The sequence below is a fragment of the Watersipora subatra genome, chromosome 2, assembly GCF_963576615.1.
Source record: "Watersipora subatra chromosome 2, tzWatSuba1.1, whole genome shotgun sequence".
Classification (NCBI taxonomy): domain Eukaryota; kingdom Metazoa; phylum Bryozoa; class Gymnolaemata; order Cheilostomatida; family Watersiporidae; genus Watersipora; species Watersipora subatra.
In genome coordinates this window covers 19,802,773-19,828,729 of record NC_088709.1, presented here as the reverse complement: position 1 = coordinate 19,828,729, position 25,957 = coordinate 19,802,773, and the positions used below count along the sequence as shown (strand labels likewise).

The window sequence follows — 25,957 nt, the reverse complement described above, 5'->3', positions numbered from 1 at the left end:
TCCTTTTACATAAAAATTCCAACATATGAAACCTGTATATGAATAACATACATGTAAATAGTGGTGTTGTTATGTACAGCTGTCAGTATTTGTGACTCAGTAAAAACAAGGACAATGACAAGACACAATTGTGGAGGGTTGAGTTTGTAAATATCTACTTGAACTGCAACGATTAACAATATACTTCTCTTTATAACAATCATCTTGAATAACTGCATAGTTCAAGACTATTTGCAGTGTACTGTATATTAATAGCTTAAATTAAAGTCATGACTCTTTGCCAGGAAAACAACCGTACTATTCTCATTTATTCATCTCTTGGAATATTAAAACAACCATATGGGGCTGTTCTTGGATCAGGTTTTGCTGCATAAATTTATGAGCAAGGAACTTACTTTTGTATGGAATAACTAGAAACCTTTTTGGTATCAGCATATATCAAGACATTAATTAGTGTAAATTATAACAAACATCTATAATATATTTTGTCAGAAAAAGATCTCAAATTGACTTACAAAATTAGACTTTCTAACATCTTCTCAGCTGTATGTATGCGAATCCGCAATTGGCCAATCGTGTAGAAGTAGACCACTTATTGGTTGTTTCACATCTTAATTTTTAATTCTCTGGAGCACAGTGCCAAAGGTCTATATTGCATTTATAAAATATATACATATAAAAGCTAACTAAACGTGTTGCATATCGCTTTATCGTTCCTTGAGATGTTACGCTCTGTTTCTTGTAATCTCATTGGCTAAAAGATGTATAAATGAGAGAAAGAAGCCTGACAGTGGACATTACCAACGGCGTAACCCATATCAAACATGCTGTGGCAGACATTACTTCTGACATTATTTGGTGAGTGCATTTGGTAAGCAGTAGCTAACATTGTAGAAATGCTAAACATATGGTAGATTCTACTGTGGATGCCTGTATTCATTAACTACAAACAGCAAGATTTGTTTCTCGTACGAGGGGTAAGCAAGGAGGAACCCACTAGTAATATTATGACTGCTACATACATAGGAACATGATGTACACAAATGAAGATGCAAAGTTGAAAAAGGTTTGATCTAACTTTAACAACTTGTCAGTCTAGTTTTGTATCCGTATTTTACCTCTTAACATAAACTTAACCAAAATTTTAGTTAGCTTTATCAGAAAGTATCGGTATTTTTCTATGATTTGTGATTGTTTTTAATCTTTGGGTGATCTGACTGCCAGGATGTTTTAAAAGTTGTCAGAGGAAAAATATGTACAAACTGTCGCTAGTTGTTATCGCTGTGATAGTTGATATCGACTATCGCATTTAAGTTGCAGCGCTCTGCGTTTCTATTCTGTTGATCTCTTTGCAACTATAGACATCATAATCTCACTTTCGATTGATCTGAGCATTTTAACCGCATCAAGTTTTATCGATTTTAATTTTGAAACATTCTGGCAGTCGGATCACCTCAAACATCAAAAACAACCGCAAATTATAGAAAATTACTGATACTTTCTGATAAAATCTACTGAAACTTTGTGCCAGTTCATCTTTAACACTCGCCAGCTGATGTTCTTAAGCTGTTATATTCTCAACTGTTTGCAGCTGTTGCTACAGTCTCAAGTACAGAGACTGTCAGTGGGAAACCATGCTATTTTCCATTCACTTATGATGGCGAAGAGTATACAGAGTGTGTCAAGGACGGTTTGTTTGATTGGTGCTACACGTCTGAAGACTACGCAATCGACGATCAATGGTCCTACTGTCTGTATGTATATTAAACTTGCTATTTACTTATAGCTAAAACATAATGTGTTTTTCTGCTGCCGAAGGGCTTAACATTAACACGAGAGTAAAACATTTTACCTTATCCAAACATTCATTGCCAAATACCCCAAGGTTTCACAGATTTAATATTCTATGTAAGTGTGCCTTTGGAAGTAGTGAATGTGGAATTCTTTGTTTTTACATATTCTACAATAAACAGGCCATAATTAAGTTCATAATTGTATGCTATGTTGAAGTTATGTCGCTACAAGAAGATATGTGTGACTGTTATAAATGTAAGGATTTGTAAATTATTATAATTATATGAAATAATTATTATAAACTAATTCAATAAATAAATAATAACTTATTATGAATAGAGAGTTATTGGTATATGACTATATAAACTGCAACTTGCATTTACAGAAAACATTATTTTCAAAGTTCAAACTTTTTCAGAATATTTTCTGAACCTGAGATAAGCATGATGGATGTAATTATAAAAGCAATGATGTCACTTTAATGAGGCAATCAAAAAAATAATAGAAACATTTTATCATTTTATTAGCTGATCATAAAAATGCACCATTGAAAGTTACTTATAGTAGTGTTATATTCAAAAGCTCTATGTTGCAGTCCTGAGCCAGAGCCAACCACTCCTGTAGCTCCAAAGCCAACCATCCCTGTAGCCCCAGAGCCAACCACGACTGCCACTAGTGAAGCACACTGCGTATTACCATTCTTGTATAAGGGTACACTTTACAACACATGCATAACACACAATAACTTTGGACAGCACTGGTGCTCAACCACCAAAGATTTTGACAAAGACAAAAAGTGGATGCCCTGTGCCGAGTAAGCAAATGAGAGTTTACTTAATCTTCTGTGCTGCTGTTAAAAATAGTTTTATTTCTGACAATGAATAATTTGACAAGAAAATATGATTGTAGACTGTATATAGCTGGGATAAGCTATCTAGCTATCTAGCTATCGTTTTATTTAGTGTAGTTCTATTGTAAATGCAGCAAGACACTGTGGCCCAGTCCTAGCACCGAGTCGAGTGACGAGGAAAAACCCTGCAAGTTCCCATTCATCTACCGAAATGAGTCATATGACGAGTGCACGACTGTAGCTAACTTTGGAGTCTACTGGTGCGCCACATCTGACAATTATGATAAAGACGGACGATGGAAGAGTTGCTCCAAGTAAGTGCCAATCTTTCCTCTTCTTACTCTTTACTAGTACGGTTGGCAGTCCAGTGCATTGTGAGAGATCGTAATAAGTAATAAGTATGTACATAGTTAATTCGTGAAGTAGTGATGAGACTGAGTGATGCAGCAGTTAGTGTGATAACCAGTAAACTAGGAGCATCCAAGTTCAACTCTAGTGCGAAGCAGTTTTTTTTAATTCGCTCAGAAGGGCTTTGGAGAAACGTACGGACAGACAGATGCTGATCTTATTATAGTAAAGATTTCTTATTTATGTTTATTGCCCTAAATCTAGCAATTTCCTACCTCGAGGTTCTGGTTAAAAAACAAACTAGTATAACAGTCTTGTTAAGAACTACAGTGGTCATGATGATGTGACAACTTCAAATAAAAATGTTTTTTGTTGTTAATTCAGTTTGTTTACTGTTTATTACCTGAATTATTGCAATATAAACATCAATGGAAAGCTAAAGATGTCTGACACATAAATATGTTTATAAATTAACTTATATTTGTCTCTGTGGCCAAGAATTGGTGTAACATAACAGTATTTGCACATTGTGGCAAAAGTTCCTAGCAAAACTAAGTTTATATCAATTCTATCGACAAAACTGGCCGAATGTTAAATGGTTGTTGAATGTACGCGTACATATAACAATATCATAGCAAGTTGATGGCCTCTGGAGTATTAGTAGCATTTTAATATTTAGTTGTCCAGCCCGTATTGTCAATCACGGTATAGGGAAAAATGGCTGCCCAATAAATAGATTATGTACTGATAATACTTCAAGTAGCCGACAGAGTGTCTACCAAAAGTTTCTTCTAAAATATGTATAGTGAATATGGTCTGAGAGAATAACGATAATGATATTATGCCATAAGTGACATATATTATGCGAATTTGAAAAAATTCTTAAGTTATTTTAAAACTTAATTGGCAGCAGTGAGTTTGAACTTTTGAACTTCTTGCGGCCAGGAATTGCTTCAAGTTTTAAAGTCACTTTAAACATATTTAGACCTATTGCATAAATGACTTGAGACTGCAAACTACTTACAGTGGTGATCATAATTATGGTCACCACTGTAAATATTTTGCAGTCTTAATTAATTTTTGCAATAGGTCTAAATATGTTTAAAGTGACTTTAATACTTGAAACAATTCCTGGCCGCAAGAAGTTCGAAAGTTCAAACTCACTGCTGCCAGTAAGTTTTAAAGTTTTAACTTTAAAACTTACACAAATCAAAGAAATCTAAACTCCTGGTCTGTGTTCTGGCAGCAGTGAGTTTGAACTTTTGACCTCACTGCGGCCAGAGATTGCTCATTCAGCAGTTAGAATTTGGAGTATGCACTGTATGTCGGCAAACCAGATGAGTAACTTTGTTCTCTTTGCGTGATGTTGAAACCTGTCTCATACCACCCCTCTGGTAAAACCTATTCTCTCTGTCTCACCAAGGTCGGAAGAGCCTAAGTGCGTTTTTCCTTTCACATACAACGCAACGGTCTACAGTGAGTGCACTGATGTCGACAGCGTAGGATTATACTGGTGTGCCACAACTAAGAATTATGACCTTGACTCCAAGTGGAGGTTCTGCACAGAGTGAGTTGACATCAGAGTTTCACATTAATATAGCGCTGTCTTTTTACAAACTATTGTGACAGGACAGCAGCCGCTTCTTCTAGGATAAGATATTGTTTTATAATTTGATCAAACTTAGCTAGTGTAATCTACCAAGGTAGGAAACCATGCTATTTTCTATTCACTTATGATGGCGAAGAGCATACAAAGTGTGTCAAGGACGGTTTGTTTGGTTGGTGCTACACCTTTGAAAACTACACGATCGACGGTCAATGGTCCTACTACATGTATCTGTATGTATATTAAACTTGCGATTTACATAGCACTCAATTCTGTGTTTTACTACTGCAACATTAATTCAAGAGTAAAACGTTTTATCTTATTGAAACATCCATTGCCAAAGACTCTGATGTTTCACAGGTTTAGCCCATTATCTAAGTGTGCCCTTAGAAGTAGTGGATATGGAGTTCTTTGTTTTTACAGCTTCTACTGTAAACATGCCATAATTAAGTTCATGATTGTATGCTATGTTGAAGTTATGCCAGTATAAGTATGTATGTAAATGAGATTACTAAAAATGCTAGAGTTTATAGATTATTACAAACAAATTATACAACTATTATAAAAAAATTAGATAAATATTAAATTATTATAAATAGAAGGTTGTATATGACTATCAGTTGCAATTTGCATTTACAGAAAACATTTACTTCAAAGTTCAAACTTTGTCAGCATCTTTTGTGAACTTAAGATAAGCATGATGGCTTATATTATATTATTATATTATATTATTATATTATAAGACCAATGTTGTCACCAACATGATTTTAACATGGTGGTCAGAAGCACTTTCAACAGAATATAGAGCTCTTTTAATAAACATACAGTCAAAGTCGTAATATAGCTTATTTAGCATCTTAACATAGATTGTTCAGAAGTCTAAGGAAATGTCCTGAATGCTTTTTTTGTAATATTAAATGGCGCTTCTTCTTGATATTTCTTTATTCATGAAGACAAAGTATTAGACATCGAAAATGGCTGAGTATCATAAACATATGATCTTTGCAGAAACATGCCAGAGCCAATAGAGCAAATTCTTACAGTTGATGGGGAGTTGTGCGTCTTTCCTTTTTACTATGAGGGTAGACGCTATGATGAGTGCACCTCTGAAGACAGTTACAGAAATTGGCTGTGGTGCTCACTTACAACTGAGTATAAGGGCGAATTTGGTTACTGCGATGTGTGTAAGTTATACCACAATAATTCAACATATGAACTTTTTTGTATCCTCAGTTGTTGAGAATTCCCACTTGTCTTTGTGTATGTCCGTTAGTTTGCGTAAGCGCGTTGCATTGTCACATTTTCTTGCTGCATCTTCCCACACACATGTGCTCCGTGCCTTCAGCTGGGTTATTAAATTATTTAGTTTCAAAACCCAATACGGTTCCTGAGAGTCTTTTGAACACCCTTCTGTCGGCTAATTGCTTGAACATTAAAGTACTTCCACACAGTGCCAAGCTTACTGTTTGTATGTATAGTTTTTTATTGTCATTAATAGTCATCAACAAAAGAATATTTTCTGTTAAAAAAAATTAAAGAAATAATATTAAACATGTAATTATTGAGTGAGTTGAACAAAAGTGTTTTAAAAGTTAGTAATTTAATAGTATTACTGGGAGTATACTATATACAGTATTAGAGTATACTATATATACAGTATTAGAGTGTACTATATACAGTATTAGAGTATACTATATACAGTATTAGAGTATACTATATATACAGTATTAGAGTATACTATATACAGTATTAGAGTATACTATATACAGTATTAGAGTATACTATATATACAGTATTAGAGTATACTATATACAGTATTAGAGTGTACTATATACAGTATTAAAGTATACTATATACAGTATTAGAGTATGCTATATACAGTATTAGAGTATACCATATATACAGTATTAGAGTATACTGCGTATACAGTATTAGAGTATACTATATATACAGTATTAGAGTATACTAATACTCTAATACTTCATAATGAATTTATGAAGTGGCCTAGACTGTGGTGTAGTGGTTGGTGTTTCGGTCTGTAAAATGGAGTGTCCCAGTTCAATTGTCGCAAATGACAATTTTTTCATAACGCTCTTAGAATGGCATTGGACAGACGGACATTGTTCTTATTATAGTAAAGATTCTAGCTTAGCAACCAATCTGTTGCTAAATTTTCTATGGTTGATAAATGGATCGTACTATTATACAAACATATCTAGTACTGTCATATACTAGCTTTGTTCTTTGGTGTTGTAGCTAAGAAATAGTGCAGCCACCATCATCAAGAACAGTCTAGCAAGAACCGCTGAAGATCTTATATGGTAGTTTATTCTGACTCTGCCATTGCATTCTTATACAATCAAATGTTTTCCATTCTATATTTCCACTTGAGCTGAAGGCAATAAATTTCTGCATCACAAACTTTTTGGCTGTTGATGACCTTTGGATGACCTTTGCTGACAAGTACACATTTGCTAGTCGACAATTGCCAATCACCAAGCAACAATGATGGCAAGCATAAACTAGCTTTAACGCTGTCTTCCTAGTCTGCTAACAGAATAATGCATTGGACATTACCTATGGCATAATGTAGCTTGACATGAAACACAGATCAAAAATACTTTTGGAGTAATGGTCTCCATCAGCATTGTTGCAACAACTCCCAACTAGCATTTCAAAACGGTGTATCTCCTTTATTGAATCCTGCTATGCAGATAGCTTTCATATAGGAATTTCATATATTTATTTATAATAGACTTTCCCTAAAATGTCTGGCAGTCTCTTGATACAAACATGTAGCTCATATAAAAGAAATCTGTGAATGTATTAAGAGATGAAAAGATAGGCATAAGTGCGTTGTTCCATACAAGAGAATTCTGGAGTAAATGACAAGGTTTGATGATTAACAATTAGGGAGGGATTACTTAGAGTTGAGCAATTCATGCATATTCAGAGAGCAAAATATTACATGATTGCATAAAATCAAACAGAAAGTGACTCGACTAAAGTGATAGCAATGATATGACTATCATGTATTATGTTACTAGTTGCTGAGTGCGAGAGTGGGAAATCCAGCGCACAAATGATGGCCCTGCGTTTGCTCTACAATGTTCAACTAAAACTTTCATTGGCGGCAGCGCTGTCTATATTGTGACTGTCAACAGCAGCTTCTTGGAATGTCACCTCTGGCTCGGGTTTCACTCGCTGCTCAGAGTTAGTTTCTAATGGTTGTTCGAGAAAGGTCTCGAAGCTATCTTCGGATTCCTTCAGCTCCGAGCTACTTTCGATTAGCTCCTCACTATTGTCACCGGATGGAGGCGGCTTGCTGGCCGAAGTTGAGGGTTGTGCGCTTTCAGCAAACTGCCTCGGTTCAAAAGCAGAGTAAACTGTGTCGGCGTACCTCTGTAAATGTACCTAAAAACAAATTATTGTTGTTATTTCAGAGAAAATTGAGCATTTGTAAAGCACTACCGGGAAAGCAGCGCACTACTGTCTTTTTTGATGTTTTATATGCTGGATACAAGTGGACTAAAAGGCATATTAGAATTACCAAATTAGCCAAATATGTAATTATAACAGCCGAAACTAAAGGGTTGAAGATGAACTTGCACAGAATTATTGTAGATGTTATCGGAAAGTATCGATAATTTCCTATCATTTGTGATTTTTTTATATTTGAGGTGATCTGATTGCCAGGATATTTCGAGATTAAAATCAAAACAACTTTATCTCTGTCTAAACACTCAAATCAAGAGCGTGTGAAATGACTTCACTAGTTGATATTGTTGCTGTAATTGATATCGGCTATTGCGTTAAAGCTGTAACCTTGCGCATCTTTATTCTGTTGGTCTCCACAACTACATACGTCATAATCGCGCGTTCGCTTGATCTGATCTTGATTGCTTGCGATAAAGTTTTGTCGATTTCAATCTTGAAACATCCTAGCAGTAAAATCACCTCGAACATCAGAAACAATCGCAGATGCTAAAAAAATACCGATACTTTCGGATCATCAACAAGTTATGATAGGAAAAGCAACTCTGTAGCAATTTGCATCGCTGTATTTTGCTCAAAGAAACACATAGCTACATGTTAACGATGAAAGCAGACAAGTACAAAAACATTTCATGTTTATGACGTAAATTAAATGCTAGAAAAGTGAGTTTAGTGCATTTAATTACAAAAAATTAACTTTAATTGTTTCATTAATTAAGTTGCTTAGGCCGTTTCCATGACACAAAGATGGTGCATCGCAGGGTGTTTTGCTTCCAAACAGCAACACTGAATCATTACAGAATGAGGGTGAGACGACTGTTTCCATGATGGCATTGCAGCTCCATACAGGGATGTGTCACTACCCTATCGCTATATGGAAACATAGCCTTTGCTTTTATTTAAAAACAACTGGTTTTTACTAAATGAACAATGAAGGGCCTAACTCACGCTGATGTGTCTTTCACTGGTATACCCAGAATCAGATGAGCTAAATTAGCCAATGAGCTTGGAGTAAAAATGCAGGGAATGAGAGAGGCTACCATGACAACACTTATAATAGAGAATGATTGCGGTGTTTGTGCTATGAGTCATACAGCTATACAAGCGGAGCGCAATAACTAATCTAATCAGCAGATCATCACATGATTAGCGCATGACTAGTGGTTACACAACTCCATGTTTGATTATAAGTAATGCAGTGCAACCATGCGTCAGAGATAAACCATAATCTTAATGTGCGACTACAGCTTTGACAAGTTTGAACAAGTGATGGGGAATAAGCCTACAATCACATTGCTATAAGAAACACTGCCTTCAAGCTATCATTAGGTCTCTGTGAGCTCACCATTTATGAACTTTAGGGATATCTGAATAGTAAAATTATGGAAATGGCAGACTCCTTTCAGTAAGCTGTTTCCTTTGGGTTGTTTCTAAGGAGTGTACTATCCAAAGGTAAACATTGCTGCCATGGAAACTAAGTTATTTGGAAGTCTCTTTGTGAAAGTCAGTCAAACGCAAGGAGCCTTAGTTTCCACTCTGACCCATAGTTTAGCAGAATTTTAGTTTTACACTCATGTGACCTTGAGCGATTATGCACAATATACATCAATTGAAAGTGCAGTGAACTCCATTCAAAACGTTGTCAGGTCTGAGAACTCTCAAGGAAACTAAAGTTGATGTGTGTACTCAGAAAAATCACATACAATGTGTTTCCATGATGCTGTTAATTCACAAGTTTGTGTCAGATCCGCAAGATTGAAGCAGTAACAAGTCACAATTCAAGTGAGTTTTGCCACTTTCAAACTTTCACCAAATGTTTCATGCTTGTAAATGATGGAAACGACGCTTGCGGGTGATGCGCATGAAAATGTAGCGCAAGCTATTCCATTTTAAACATTTTTCACATTTTGGTCATTCCTATTTCGAAAGCGTGCTCTGAGTGAGACGGGAGTGCGCAGCTATGACCTCTGGCACAGAATTCCTTTTCTTTTTACACAAAGTGCCTTTATTAATCCGCAACAAAACACCTAACGCGAGATAACTCAAAGTGTGCACAACTCCAAACATCCGTCATAGAAACATGGTGATAAAATGAATCAACAATGGAATAAACCGCTAACCAGACGCTAACACCAACCTGTATGTAGCAATTAACTTCATCACTACGACTGAGGTAAGGAAAGTTACCCCCTGTCTTTAAATATGCTCTCCTAGCCTCCGGATATAACTTGCCCATCTCATTCTGCACTGCATTGGACAGAGCCTGATCATCAAAGACCTGTGTAAAAACAAAGAGCTCACAAGCTATTGTATTTGTCTCAAGTCTGAAACTAGTTTCCTTATCTCTCACACTGTCTGCGGTCGAATGATGATAAAATGTGACCAAATGAGGGATGGATTGAAAGCCAGCAATTCCTCAGTGCTCTGCACCTCTTACACTGGGCTCCAATTGTTGGTTTCGTGTCCTTTCGCAAGATGAGCATTGAATAGACTAAGTGCTTATTAGCACACAGTTCCTTGTAGGTAGGGCTGGTCTGAGTTTCACATCAATTTGATAAGGAAGTAATATTGCCTCTACTCTGTTGTTACATCTAAATTTCTAACTGGATAAGTATTAAGGAAAAGAAGAACTGATATTCATATCCAGTCGCTAAACAAGGAATAAACATCCATTTTTATTATGCGTAATAACTATAGCTTATCAGCAATCTCCTCTGCATAAAGATACTGCTAGCAGTCACTTATAACAGTTTTAATATTCAACAAACCATATTCAACTTGCTACACAGAGGACCAGTTACAGACTGACAGCACTACGCATCTGACAGCACTACGCATCTGACAGTGCTATGTGTCTGACAGCGCTATGCATCTGACAGCGCTATGCATCTGACAGCGCTATGCAACTGCCAGCACTATGCATTTGAGAGCACTATGCAACTGACAGCCCTATGCAACTGATAGCACTATGCGTCTGACAGGATTGCAAACTATTCAGAAAGCAAACTGAACACAAACTATAAAGCATCGTTGTGGTTAATATCTAGAACAAATAACATTCTGCCAGACACATGACTACATAACACCTAACTGTGAATAACTCTACCAACAGATAAAAGCATACATTCCACAGCAAAACCAAAGATATTTCGTAAGAATGACACTAAACCGAACGCTGCCATTCCATTAACGCTGTCATTCCATTAACGTCTCTAAATGTCTTTAAAAACAATCTAAAATTAGGAGTGCCTTTGGATTTCCTATGTGTAGGTGATACATGTTTGATTACACAAGAGATAGTCCAATTCTAATCATGCATGCTCACAGTTTTAAATACAGTAGCTTGTGCCTCTGATTGGGGTCCTTGATCCCCAAATCCAGTAGGAATGGTTGACATGGAATAAGTACATGCTGGGCTAAAGTCATTGACCAAGTTCTTATAGATATGTCAATAGTTCAGGCTATGACAACCGAACAATTGCCATATAATAAATGTGCTTGTTTATGTTAAAAATGTGCTACATTGGCCGCAAAGGGACATGCAAATGTTCACTGCAAATTTATTGCAAGTAGGACTATAGGCTTGACTACTGACACCTGACAAAATGCGTTTTATGCCCAGCCAACACATTGCCAAGTCAGCTATATGTTGTCCATATAGAATGTCAAGACAAACACATTGATCTATGTTGGCAGGAATAAAACAGCAGCATCAGTGATTGTCTAAAATAATTTATAATAGTGTAGATAATATCAAGATTATTTTATTAATCTCCAACAGAAGCTGGTTTGATCTAGTATTCACTTGAAACAACAGTAGTAACCAGGCTTCCCACAAAGCTAGTTATATATGGACAGAGATATTCTTACTTGTAACAGGTATATGAAGACCACTAGTATAAATTGTAACTAGTCATAAAACTCATCAAATAATTCTCCAGATAATTAAACTGAAAACTAGTCTTTCCCTAGGTTTGATTCATGTTGTGAACCTAAAATGTTTTTTTCTCTTGGCCATTCTTAGCATTTTTTCTATGAGCAACAACATATCAATGCAAATAGCCATTGCCAGCATTTATTTGGGTTATTCTTATTGGATAATAAATATACTGCCAGCATTTCGATAAGGATAATGGAAAATCCCGCAATGACGTCACAACCTTCACAAAACTGAACCCGAGCCTCATCGGTCAATCTATCTGTTAATGCGACGCATCGTTTAGCAGCATTCATGGAGTCTCCACAACAAATATCTTTGCTATGTACGGGCATGCATATGCATTCCGATAAAGTGCCATTTTATCACCGTAACCCTCTAGGGTACCCACTGAGAATGTGAAAGCGCCCTAGGACTGGTCAATAGTTCAGAATATAAATTAGCAGCAATTGGGTATTGATACCACCAGAGACTCACGTTCATGAGCGTAACATCAGAGCTGTCCACCTGCACATTCTGCGGTTCCACATAACAGCTGACGCAGTTCAGAGTGAGCCGAGAGGCAAGCTCCTGCTGGGAGAGTGAGTCCATCTACAGAGAACAGCTGACAACTGCAGTGACTGTCTTGACATGCGGACAAACATGCACCAACAGGTAGCTAGTCAGCAATAACAGAGTCACCATATATTGCCTCTCCAACAGTTTTCAATGGATGACAATATATGGAATATGAAATACAGCACTGAATACTGCCTGATGTCTAGACTAGCGATGTCACAGAATGCAACTATGTGATCTGGAGGCAAATTATTATCTTTGTCACAAGTACAGCGCGGACGGGTTACTAAGAGTACCATTTTAGATAAAAATTGTTTAGGTTCGCCTCTGGAGTGATCCAGCATCTGGCTCATCACAAGTGTGTACCATTAGTGAGCTGCGCCATGCGAGAAAAAATGTGATGCGTGCAACTGCTCTTTAGTTTGGAAGGTAGTTTTGTCAAAGACTGTGTGCCAATCACTAGGTTCAATGCTGCGGTTCATTCGCAAGGTAGAAATGGTGAAAACCTCAAGTCAAGTGAGGAAAACTTGACTTGAGGTTTTTGACTTGAGGACTTGAACAAAACTAACCTCAAGTTACTAACAAACTTTTTTATCGAATGTTTCAAGCTCACAAAAGATGGAAACAGCACTTGCGAATGATACGCAAGAAACTACCGCGTAAGCTTTTCCATTTTAAACATTTTCCACATTTCAGTGGTTCCTATTTTGATTTGAGCAGTTCGCTATGACCTTCGGCGTAGAATTCCGTATCTTTTTTAACAAAGCAGCAACGTTAATCCGCAACAAGTGAATGTCCTTAAAATACATCTCGCAAGGCAACTCAATGTGTGCACAACTCCAAAATCCGCATCATTTGCACAATGGAAACATACTAATTGTTATCCAGCGCAAACGATTAAATTGCTGTAAGCTGAAAGAAATAGCTAATATACCCAAGGTATTGTTATTGTGATGGAGAACAAGTTAAGAGGTGGACCCGCAATACTTAACATAAACAATGAGAACAGCTCTAAGTCCTTGACATGATACGGCTGGACATAGATTGGTAGCTCATACTAACTAATAGTTCGGCCAGGGACATGCTAGCTGGCGCAGCCCCAACAACACCGCGTAAAATGGTGTGAATTAGAGCTATCTACAAAAAACTCAAATCTATCAACTAGCAAACACTACAGACGATACTCTGACACTGGCACTGCGTGTTGGCATGTTGTTACCAGTACTCACTGATGTTAGCAGGTGGTCTAACTAGCACCATGGTGGTCTGATATCATGGGAACTGCTCAGTGTGCAAACTGGCAACTAGTGCTCATTTTTAATATTTTCCCCAATAGGTAGTAATAGTGATTCATACTCTGTGAGATTGATCCCTGCAGCTATTCATCGACTGCATTGGCGCCCCAAACATCGCCACATACCTTGGCGTTCATAAACTCGACAGCGGCGTACATCTGTCTATCCATTGCCTGACTGTCAAAGTTACCCATCACCATCTTCTTTAGCATCACAGCTGGCAGCGCCCAGAAACTGTCCAGTAAAAGAAGGTAGCTTTAGGTTAGCTTCCTGAGCCTTACCTGAATTGTAAGTACATTATACTCGTACTGTTATACTCGTCTTTATTCATACCCTTTGTATTATTATTATACGTTATACTATATTATACACAAATTGAATGAAGGGGATGTTAAGGTACCTTCATTTATATCCTTTGACCTCTTCATAATAAAAACAAGACAGTTATACTGTGACATGTCTGATATATGATATACATATTATATAACATACATATTATATTATTTATCAGACATGTTGCAGACATGTATAACTGCCTTATCTTCATTGTGAAAAAATCACAACAAATATATATATATATAATATACATAACTTAAATAATAAATAATTTATAATATTCATCATAAATCTATATATATATAATAATATAAATATATAGATAATGAATAATTTATAACATATAGAATATCAATTTATATATAATAGAAATAATAAATAAATGTATACAAAATTATGGTTTCTAAATACACAACAAGAATACTTATTGTTATGAAAAAATGTTTTGCAAGGATCTAGTGACAGACTACACCGCTAAACTTACCTTATCAGCTAACATTTGTATTGAGTTCTCTACCTACCACCACTTATACAAAACCATTTAATTATACATATATATATAGAATATATCAACATAGATAACATAAAACATGTATAGATACATATATACATACAATTACCGTATATTATACACTGTGGAGTCCTACATGATGGTGTGTAACTACTATATACCCACTTCTGCGCATACTCTGGCCATAGCCAAACCTGACATATTCTTGTTACAAACATAAGAAAGCTGTTCAAGCAGCCACGGTACACTAAGTAGAGAACTTTTTGACACGTGAAAGGAGTTCTCCCAGATAAAATTTGGGTAAAAAAGATTAGGGTGAATGATGTAACATCTAATATAAAACATTTGGTATAAAATTAATACATATAATTAAAGGTGCTGTTTCTTAAACTGTCTTTGATGCAATGACCAACCTTCCAAATCGCACTACAAATGCAGCGGATCAAAGCTTGTGAGAGTAGAACCAATAACTGATCACATGATGGTCACCTGTGCTTCCCCTAACCCCATTAATCCAATACAAAAGCTTACGACAATGAAGATGTAGTCTGCTGGAAGACATCAGTGTCATTGAAGCCATTGCATAGCACCATAGACCTCACCCTGCGACCATTCCCAGAGTACTCTGCAAACTTCTGAGCGAGGAAGCCTCCTAAGTTGGCACCGAACAAATGAACCTGCAGTTACAAAAACCAAAGAATCATGGATGAGTCCTGAGCCCCATGTTCATCCTGAGTTCCAAGTGTACCTGGAGCTCCATATATGCCCTGAGCTCCAGGTGTACCTTGAGCTCCATATATGCCCTGAGTTCCAAGAGTACCTTGAGCTACATGGACGCCCGGAGTTTCATGTGTACCTTAAGCTCCAAGCATGCCCTTAGCTCCAGGTGTACCTTGGGCTCCATGTACACACTAAGTTGCTAACAATCAGATGCTGGCAGGTATCCAGCCTGCACCCTAGCACTCCATGTGAGGGCAGTCAAAGCATGTCTGAGTGGTGTGCAGAAAGGATCATACTGTTGCCATCGTAAGTTCAAAACGTTTGAGTACATTTATAACACAAGCGGAGAAAGTTGTGAATCACAAAATACAATTTCATTGTTAAAATAATTTTAAGAATAGAAATGATAAAATAAAAAAATTGATAAACTCAACAAATTAACGAAAATTCCCGAACATTTGAACATTTCCTAAGCAGAAAGAAGTATCATTTGAAATCGTTAGACTACGAAACAAATTTGGCAGAGTTCAAAAAGGCAGATAATGAAAAGTATTATTTTAAATATGATATATGAGCATGTCCATATATGGGCATGTCCATAAATAATAATTTGACATTTAGAGTTATTTGATACCAACTACATTAGCCTGTCTTGACAAGCTGTTGTTTTTGCGTAGTTGTCCCCCCGTCGAGCGGCGAGCAACAACAGCTTGTCGCAAGACGTACTGCACCTGATGCGTCAGCTGCACATATAGGGAGTTGTTCTCTTCCGTCTACGCAACTCGGCCGCGATGTTATGTCGGTCGCTCCATTGGTAATCATAACGGATTTCACGCAAAAATTTATGTAGAAAAAAACAAGATTACAACGTTTAACCATAGACCAGTTTCTGTGATAAACTTTAGTAGAACTTAAGAATAAAATAAACTCAAAATAAAATCCATAAGAACAAATAAAACTGACTGATACAAAAATAGAAATAAAACTGACTGAGCGCACAAATAACGACATGTTTAGTCGCTGTTGTTGCCTAAGTTCTCAAATTCTAATAAAATTTACTGCAGAGAGGGGTCGCCAGTTAAACGTTCTTATCTTAATTTTTCTACATAAATTTTTGCGTGAAATCCGTTATGATTACCAATGGAGCGACCGGAATAACATCGCAGCCGAGCCGCGTAGACGAACGAGAACAACTCCTTATAAGTGCAGCTGATGCACCAGGTGCAGTACGTCTTGTGACAAGCTGTTGTTGCTCGCAGCTCGACGGGGGGACAACTACGCAAAAACAACAGCTTGTCAAGACAGGCTACAACTACATATGCACATTTGCTCCCATTATAAAATTCTTAGAATTAATTGATGCAGTACATTCTTGGCTTTCAGATCATATAAAATTTTACTGCTTTCAAAATAGTAGTTCAGGAGCTATGAAGTGCAACATGCGTAAATGATGGGACATTTTATAATGTCCCATCATTTACGCATGTTGCACTTCATAGCTCCAGAACTGCTATTTTGAAAACAGTAAATTTTATATTATCTGAAAGCCAAGAATGTACTGCATCAATCAATTCAAAGAATTTTATAATGGAAGCAAATGTGCATATGTAGTTGGTATCAAATAACTCTAAATGTCAAATTATTATTTATGGACATGCCCATATTTTGATTTCATTAAAATTTATATAGCAAATATATAAAATAAAAAAAATTTGAAAAACCTATTTGTCAGACCTTCACCGATAGATCAGTAGAAAACAGGCAAACTCCCCAGCAAACCTGTGCAGCCAACTGTAGGCCTAATGAGATCAAGCTGATGCTCACACGCATACACACTTTTATATATACAGATAAACATGAACAGGCCAATACAGATCAACGCTACCGTAGGTGTTAGTCCTAGGCGTTAACAGATTTCTCTCAAGCCACCTGAGAATCATAAGTTTTACGAAGGTGCACAGAATTCTGAGGGTAGCTCATCGTAAGATATTCTATGGCATGTTCAGCGTTAATAGTTTCTACTGATCATCTGATAGCCAATAAGCAGAGGGTTTACTAAACCTGTATTGCTAAGTTATATTGACACCTCCATCCATTAAATATAGATTATGTTAATTTCTATTTGGAATGTCCTTGGTAAATCCTGTGACTATCCATTTGCCTGCCAACTTTGCCTGCACCTCGATAAACCAATCTATTGGGCACACGGAGCCTTCATCAATTATTTGTATGGTATATTTTTGCAATTGTCTCACTTCATGGAAAAATAACATTCAGTTTACAAACAATCTGACAATTTGTGGACTAGGTAAAGGTCACATATTTTATTTTGTATTTGCTCATGATCATTAGAATAAAACTTTAAATATAGCCTCAGATACATCTTTATTAACTTTTCAAATAATTTAAAGATACGGTAGGTTGGTTAGAAATTACCCTATTTTATTCCTATAAATGGTGTGAAGACACACAAGTACCCGGTGAGACTGTATATTTATCAGTTATAAACAATAGGCACAACTACTGACGTCACCTCGGGAGAAGTCTAGGCACGTCTTTTTTAAGCGTTTTAACCGTAATCAAGTTTTATAGATTTTAATCTTGAAACATCCTGGCAGTCAGACCACCTCAAACATCAAAAACAATCGCAAATGATAGAAAAATACCGATACTTTCTGATAAAGTTTACATAAATCTGATGTGAGTGAACTCCTTAACTAAGGAAATCATTAGAACTATTTAATTTATAGCCTAGTGAAAGCCTTATGAGCCTTTGACATATCTTTACACTGAACCAAAGGCAGGGGTATGGAATGTGTTATGCGGATGTTATAAATACAGCAATCACTGGACTTTAACAAATGTATTGACCTTACACCTTACGCAAGGTTGACCTGCCGCAGCATTCAGCATGATTGAGTTTTTATTCACTGCGCTTCCATGCTTCAAATGAGTTTGGAGTTGCCCACCGCCGACGAATTCGCACCTATCTCTTTCAACGATTCGAAGTTGCACTATATAGATTTTTTCAAGATTCATGATGTTTCCGTCGAAACAAAACTTGGTAAAGTGGACTCACTTTTTCACATCGAATGCCTTTGCACAAATTTAGCGAAGCAAAATGCCGTCAAATCTGTTCAGATTTCACCATTTCGCTGATTTGGAGTAGAGGCAACTCCGCGCCCATTTGAAGCATGAAAACACAGTGATTGACTCTCTAGTCGCCTGAATGGCTAGCCAGGGCTTCAAAGCCAAGAACTAGTTTTGTCATTTGTCCAATCCAGTGACAGTGTGTACAAAGGTAACACATAACAGCTTTACCTTTTCATGCCTGAAAACTAAGTACAGAGTCAAACCTCCAGATGTGAAGTTAATCCGTTTTGATATTTGCTTCAGGAATGAAAAACCATCATGTCGCAGCAAAATTGAACAAGAATACATAATATTTTTCAGGCTGAGATACAAGAATACATTATATTCTGTATAATAATTATGTTCGAAAGCTATAATTCTAATAAATACTTCAAATAGATAATAATATAACCAAGTCTGACTCCAGTTATTCTGGCAATGGCATTTTATGTATGACAATGAAATGTATGGAATATAGCATTGGAGGATATGCATGGTATACAGTAAGTAGGCCTAGCAAGGTTCTGCAGCACTTACCCTATCAACCTCGAGAGAGTTGAGAAAAGCGTTGAAACTTAAACACCATGCTTGTACGCTCCAGACCACTGGATGATTCACCTAAAGGGTGACAAACAGATGTTTTGTAGAAAACATGTATTGTGTGAGTTTGTAGCTGTATAACAACATATGTTAGAATTCCCATGATGCATTGTATTGTAGTTTAAAAAAACAGTGGTGAAACTAAAGGTGAAAATTATAAATAAAACACTAAAACGTATTTAATTTGACAGTAGTAAATAAGATCAAGTGCAGCTTTACCTAGTCTAGGTTAGAGTAAATTATGCCAATGGTGTTATACGACCGTATGCATACCTGGGCCTACATTTCCTTACATTTCTTTACATTTTCCAATCATGGCTTCATGAAAAAATATTCATAGGATAATCAGAGAGGCAGCATTACTTTCTCTATCATGTAACTGCCACAATGTAGCTGAAACGTGCAATCACACTGGAAGAAAACGATGCCAAAGAAGAGATTTACCTAGCCATCATTATTGTACCTCAATATTTCCCAACATCCTAGGAGAAACAACATTCTGCAAGAGTTTGTCCCATATTCTCACCCTTCAAATTGATACCAATACAAGGAGATGGCTCTGTAAGGATATAATGGTATATCCTTTAGGCTTGAACCTTAATGATATAAAGCTAGTGAACTCCACACTGACATAAATTATTTACTTTTTTATTTTTATATTTGACCTTTCATAATCTCGTGAAGTCTCACCGTATTTTTAGGATTTCTTTTCTTAGTACCAACTTCCCTTTTCTCAAAATAACTACTAGATAAACTCAGCGAATTTTAAAACAGTTGATATGAACATGTTTATTCATTTTTTCTATTAATATTATTATTATTTGTTGTTTAACTTTAAGAGACTTTCTTCCTTTTCCACCACTAGTACTACTTGTACAAGTTTTCTTACAATTTTAGAACTCAAACAGAAAGTTATGAATATTTAACAGAAGTTGAGCTCTGTAGAACCAAAGCTATGGTGAACTGCATACTTGCGCATGTACTGATTTTCAAAACTGCAATATTTATAGACACTTTGAACACTGTATACTAGAAGCTACTTTTTATGTCATGAAAAATATTCACTAAAATTTTACATAAATACTAAATATTAAATACTAAAATATAAATACTAAAATTTTACATAATACTAAATATTACAAAATTCAAAGACGTAGCAGTTCATCTGCATGAGCTATCCACAAAGCCTCTTATTTTGTTTGCCATGTGCTTCAGCCTTCAGGCACTGGCTGCACAAACCAACGAAATGTATAGCCAATAAGTATTTGACACGCAGTATGAAAATCTGCCAACTCTATGAAACAACAGTTGACAAATAGAATAATCAATAAAAATCGGCCTTCATCGGATGAAGGGACCACATCCTTGCCAAATCTTTGTGTGTCGTTATTGAAGCATTCCCAATGCCTTACTTATCCTTGACAATTTGTGATGAGAAATACGCTTGCGCGACTACTTGGAATGTTATATGTTCGCTCACAGAAAAAAGGCTATTAGTTGGCAATAAAATTAAGACAGTCGCAAAAAATACATTAAATAGGAAAGGAAATCGGTTTTCAATAAATTTAATCAACCAAAGAATAATCTGAAAGACTTAATAAACAGTTTCATTAGACACAGAAGGAAGGCACGTGTAGGAATGTCTTTGCCTATGTCTAAGTTTTTTGTGCAAAGGCCCTGTTCATCATCATTTGAAAGCAAATCTCAAATAAAAAAATTTGTGCTGGAAATAAAATAAATGAATTTTGTCGACTGGGTAACAGATCTTTCGGCCAGTAATCGCAGATGTACCAGTCGCTATAATTGTGCCTATAATGACCAGCATGTTCGTTTAGACACAGCACGTCAAAGAGACATCAATCACGCCTTCGCTATGTTTCCATGAGGCAGTTGATGCGGATTTGGAATTGTGCACCCGTTGAGTACCATGTGAAAAGTGTTTTGATGAATATATACATGCGCTGTGGATTATCACGGGTACTTTGTTAAAAAGATAAGCAATTCTACGCCAGAGGTCATAGTGGCGAACTCCAGCATCATCAAATCGAAATAGGAATGACTAAAGTGTGGAAATATTCAAAATAGAATAGCTTACGCCACATCTTCTTGCGCATCATTAGCAAAAGCACTTTCCATCATTCCCAAACACGAACCAATCGGTAAAAATTTTCTAATAACAAAACTCACTAGACTTGCCAATTCCATCTTGCGGATGACTAAAACTTGTGGATTAATGGATTAATGTGGATTAATGGCCGCATAGAAACATAATAATAGACATAGAAACATAGCGCTAGTTTACATTGCCTTTCATTTTTCAATTTCGTTTTTTGAAATCGCATGGGCTATATATATATTACACGTGTAAACAACAAGCTGCGAGTCGTACCTCCTACACCTACAATAATCGTCAGTAATGCATACATCGAGTTGAAGGGAGTTGTCAGCCACTGGCCAATAACAATTGTTTTTCAGCAACTACACACTTCTTATTAGCTCATGGTATTACATGTTATTGAACATTGAAAAAGTTATTGCTAGTAGTAACTATGACTACTATATTGAGTATTTATATTATATTGACTCTACTAACTTACGTGTACTTTGTAAGTCATATTTTATATGACTGATGATTCCGTGAAATATATGAATTTGTCAAATTAAAGCATGTATGTCAGTAAAACTAAATACTGGGTTCACCAACATTCTGATGAGAAACGCAATAAAAAGGCAAGTTGCATGAGCAAACTGAGCAAAAAATCAAATTCATCAAAAGAATCATAATCATCAAAAAATTGACCAAATCATTAAAATTGAAATAATTCGATTTTTCTCGAAAAAAAATCAATTTCCAATGTTTCCAACCCTGCCCAATGTAGCTACCTATTTAGTACATCTATGTATTCCTACTAAAGGTTCTCTGACCATGAGTTGCGAGATGCTAATAGTAAGCAAATACTGCACAAATGGACTCACTGATATAGCCCTGCATCCAAAGGAAGAAAGAGAAAGTAGTTGCCTAAAGAAAACATCGGCAGTTCCACTTGCAGGAGGAAGAAATACTATTGGATTCTGGATAGACCTAGGCCCAGCATCATAATAAGACCATTCGATGTTCCCATCAACTACTACCTGTGAAATTTAAAATTGATAGCTCTCAGGACACTAGCAAGAAGTAATGACACCATATACAGGTAAAGTTGGTGTTTGTAGATAAAACAAGCATCGTATATTACAGAAGAGACAAACTGCCAGAGCTACAAATACAGTGAACAGACTCTACAGAAGGAATTCAGGCCTCCACAATCGTTTCTGCATAATTAAACACTAAAGATTCACCACTCTGTCATTAGTAGTCTAATTGTTTCGTGAAAATGCAAAAACGAGCTCAGCTTGTCAAACATTAGAAGTCTATGTATACCAGAAGGAAAAGGAGAGAGGTACCATTCACACAGAGTAATGTATCTCTCTCTAGTCACTATTAACAATTGTAGCAAAATTCTAGGTTGGAGTTCGATGCATGCTATTGTTGTGGGTCTCACATTTAACACAACTGATGCTGAATCTATAACACTAACTAGTACAGGATGTACTAGAAGCTACGCCTGATGTCATGAGCTAGTGGAGGCTGGATGACTTTCTACAAGGAAAGTATCTACATGTAGGCCTATAATGCAATTAATTTTATTCAAATCAAATGTTATCTGCTGCAATATTACATTGAAAATATTTTGCTCCGTTGAGCATCTAAATTACAACTGTAATCCTCAGTGCTTAACTAAGTTTAATAGTGCACACTGCCACATAACGGACACAGACACAGGTACTAACTGGCTCAGTGCTTGATATGTAGCTAAAATGGCTTCATAAATAATGAAGTCAAGTCAGCCTCAAAGATAACCTATCATGGTAAGTTCCACCACAGGATGAATATTTTATAAAAATATGCATATTTTCCGGCTATAGTTTCTCCTACTCTTTCCTGCTAAGTTAACCAGAAAAGTTCATTTTAACACTATGGTTCCACTAAACTGCACTCTGCAGTTTGGAGTCACCACACTGTTGGTGTGCTCCTCTCCTGTAAAGAGAAACGCAGATCAGCCCGATAGCCCTAGGGTTAGTCTTCGAGTGAACTTAGCCTTAACCTTCCAGTGGCAAAGATGGGTATCGAAAACTCCAAACTTGCGCTCAGTATATATATGGATAGTGCCTAGCTACAACCTAATAACTTTCCATTCTAACCAGGGAGCTATTCCATTAATATTCTCAACAATCGGCAAGCCATGACAGTGGCCCACTAAAATAAGGCATAATAACTTACACTCTTGGGCTCCATTCATATCAGAATGACACCACTGCAATGGTACACCCAAATTAGAATGAAAGTATATTGGAGACAAAAAGGTGTTGTAAAAGCACACCATTTAAAAAACAGAACATGCAACACACAAATATGAAGATATTTAACTGATCAAAAGATTAATTTTTGTTTTAATAGTTACTCATTATGATGATTTGATTTTAACTTTGTTTTTTTTCTATGCTTACATATGCAATAAACAACTTGTTAAATGAAAAGGGCTATAAAGCAGCTAGTGACTACAATACTAAAATGTACTGTTTTAAAATCATATTGGACTTACAGGTCTAAAAGATAGAGCTTAGTTAGCAATGACCTCCGGTACTGGTCCAATTTTTGTTTCCCACTGATTACTATAGCTAACATAAAAAATCGAGTTTCATGAGCACTGTTACGACTACAGCATATTGAACTACTCATATGGGAAGGCTAAGCAAAGAAACACAAGTCGTAGACGTTCTGAGACAATCCTCTTCTTTTGATTTTTCCTGTTAGGGACTGCCACTGCAAATCGTATTCGACATAGTATAATATTTATTGTGATAATCAGCTCATGAGATTTGGCACAGGATGCTGATCTTAACACGACTAGTGGGCCTTATGTGACTCGACCACCTACCAATGATCATAAGCCGGCGCACTAACGATTGGACGACTATTATTCCTTTTCTTAAAGCTACCCAATCTAATATAATTAGTCTACCTAAAGTATCAACGTGCTGCAAGAGAATATAGGCTCAACTTCCATTTTGCATGCAACACTTGTTTGAAATCGGTTACTTTTGATGAAATTTATTATATTCAAGGAGTTACAATACCTTCCTCTGAGGAACTGAAGATCTCAAACTTATATATTCAGGCGTATTTTGCATATCCATTTCCACTACTTGAAAGTAAACATGTTAACACTAAATACAACCAACGATTATTACGATCAATCCATCTCCGTAGCAAATTGGTATAAAATATCGGAAATGAAGTTGTTTTCTTATTTTGTCGAAGTGGTTAATTCTAAGACCAAACGCTCCATGCACTCCCCTAGTTGTCTGAAAACCTGCGCTATACTTTCACTGTCTGATTTGTTTCCAAACGATTCGTCGCTACATTAATATGGAAAAAGCGCGTAATTTCAACATCCGCCTAACTCCAATTTCGCTTTTGACCAGCGAAAAACTCGTTTTCAAGTCATGTGGCTCCTTAACTGCTGATACACATTCGCCTAACGTAATCAACGCTTCAGTCAAAGCGACTAACGTGGCAAAAGTAAGATAGCCCATAAAGCATAGCAATAGGATGCTCTGAGCAGGGGGAGTTAAATCTGGCAATTATTTCATTTAAATCAATAAACAATAATAAATTAAATTCTATCTTGTTTGAGACGCTGCTATATAATATTTGCTACAGAGACTGACAGAATTTGCTTAATTTGTTGTAATTTTAGCAAACTATTTGTTGTAGAAACATCTTGCTGCTACAATATACAGTAGTTTAGGTTTAACCGAACATTAAGCATTTATTAATTAAAAGGTACATCACATTTGAACAATTTCATCACTTGCACTCTTGCGTATATTACAAGCAAAAATATTAAATGTAAGACTGTTTGCTTAAAAGCAACAACTACAGTGTAGACTATATTTGTTACAAACGACATGAGTTCGTTGACATGAGCAACTTTATTGCTATAAACTTACTACAATGTTACAACAAAAAACAGTAATTAGTTGTTAGTTGAGCAAAACAAATAACCTTTTTTTATTTCAAATCTTTTATATTTAAATTTATTTTTTATAATATTTGCAAAATAATAGCCAAAATTTAAAGTGCACCTGTTTGACATACTGCATTGCTAAGGTACTTGTTATTGATTTGAGTACATTATTGACTACATGTATTACAAAGCTACAATTAGCCAGCACTCTAATCCAACCAATCACAAACACTTTAGTAGTTAGAATAGTTTCCAGAACCATAATAAGTGTCTGCCAAACAAAAAACTTCAAGCAAATATACAAACTTTTGGTGAGTGAGTCCGTTTTGTAACAACAACTGAAACACAACTGGAACTGCTGCACTTTTAATGATTATCTCAGCTTTTATATTATTATTAGTTTATTACTAAAGTTTAGTTTAACAAATAGCAACAGCCATCTTAATTGTTTTGAATCAGTTTTAGAAGAACAAATATTATGTGCAGATAAACTTAACAGTCATTCAAGTCTATTTGTTATTGTAGAACTAACTTTTGTGGCTGCCACTATTGTTATATCGGGTTTATTTAGCTTTTGACAAGTTGTTTTCAAAGGGAATATTGTTGATAACGCAGCAATTTGTGGAGTTATTTCCTCTTCGATAAAACGTTCCGTCGTTAAGACGAGCTGATAGAGCTTTGGTGGGCCATCTGCCCATACGCTC

General features: G+C 36.1%; 2 protein-coding genes across 2 annotated transcripts; one reads left to right on the top strand and one right to left on the bottom strand.

The window, feature by feature from the left end:
- Positions 1–724: 724 nt before the first annotated feature.
- On the top strand, positions 725–7,019 carry LOC137387627 (epididymal sperm-binding protein 1-like). The gene is made up of 7 exons (XM_068074106.1): positions 725–858; positions 1,592–1,754; positions 2,390–2,608; positions 2,779–2,958; positions 4,416–4,559; positions 5,607–5,782; positions 6,855–7,019. Exons 1-7 carry the CDS (start codon positions 825–827, stop codon positions 6,863–6,865), a joined length of 927 nt encoding a protein of 308 aa, XP_067930207.1. The 5' UTR covers positions 725–824; the 3' UTR covers positions 6,866–7,019.
- Positions 7,020–7,319: 300 nt separating this feature from the next.
- LOC137386842 (maspardin-like) lies at positions 7,320–24,491 on the bottom strand. The gene is made up of 8 exons (XM_068073008.1): positions 24,361–24,491; positions 22,159–22,314; positions 19,120–19,200; positions 15,262–15,407; positions 14,009–14,117; positions 12,508–12,621; positions 10,231–10,371; positions 7,320–8,012 (listed from the first exon to the last, which is right to left on the bottom strand). Exons 1-8 carry the CDS (start codon positions 24,418–24,420, stop codon positions 7,710–7,712), a joined length of 1,110 nt encoding a protein of 369 aa, XP_067929109.1. The 5' UTR covers positions 24,421–24,491; the 3' UTR covers positions 7,320–7,709.
- Positions 24,492–25,957: the final 1,466 nt, after the last annotated feature.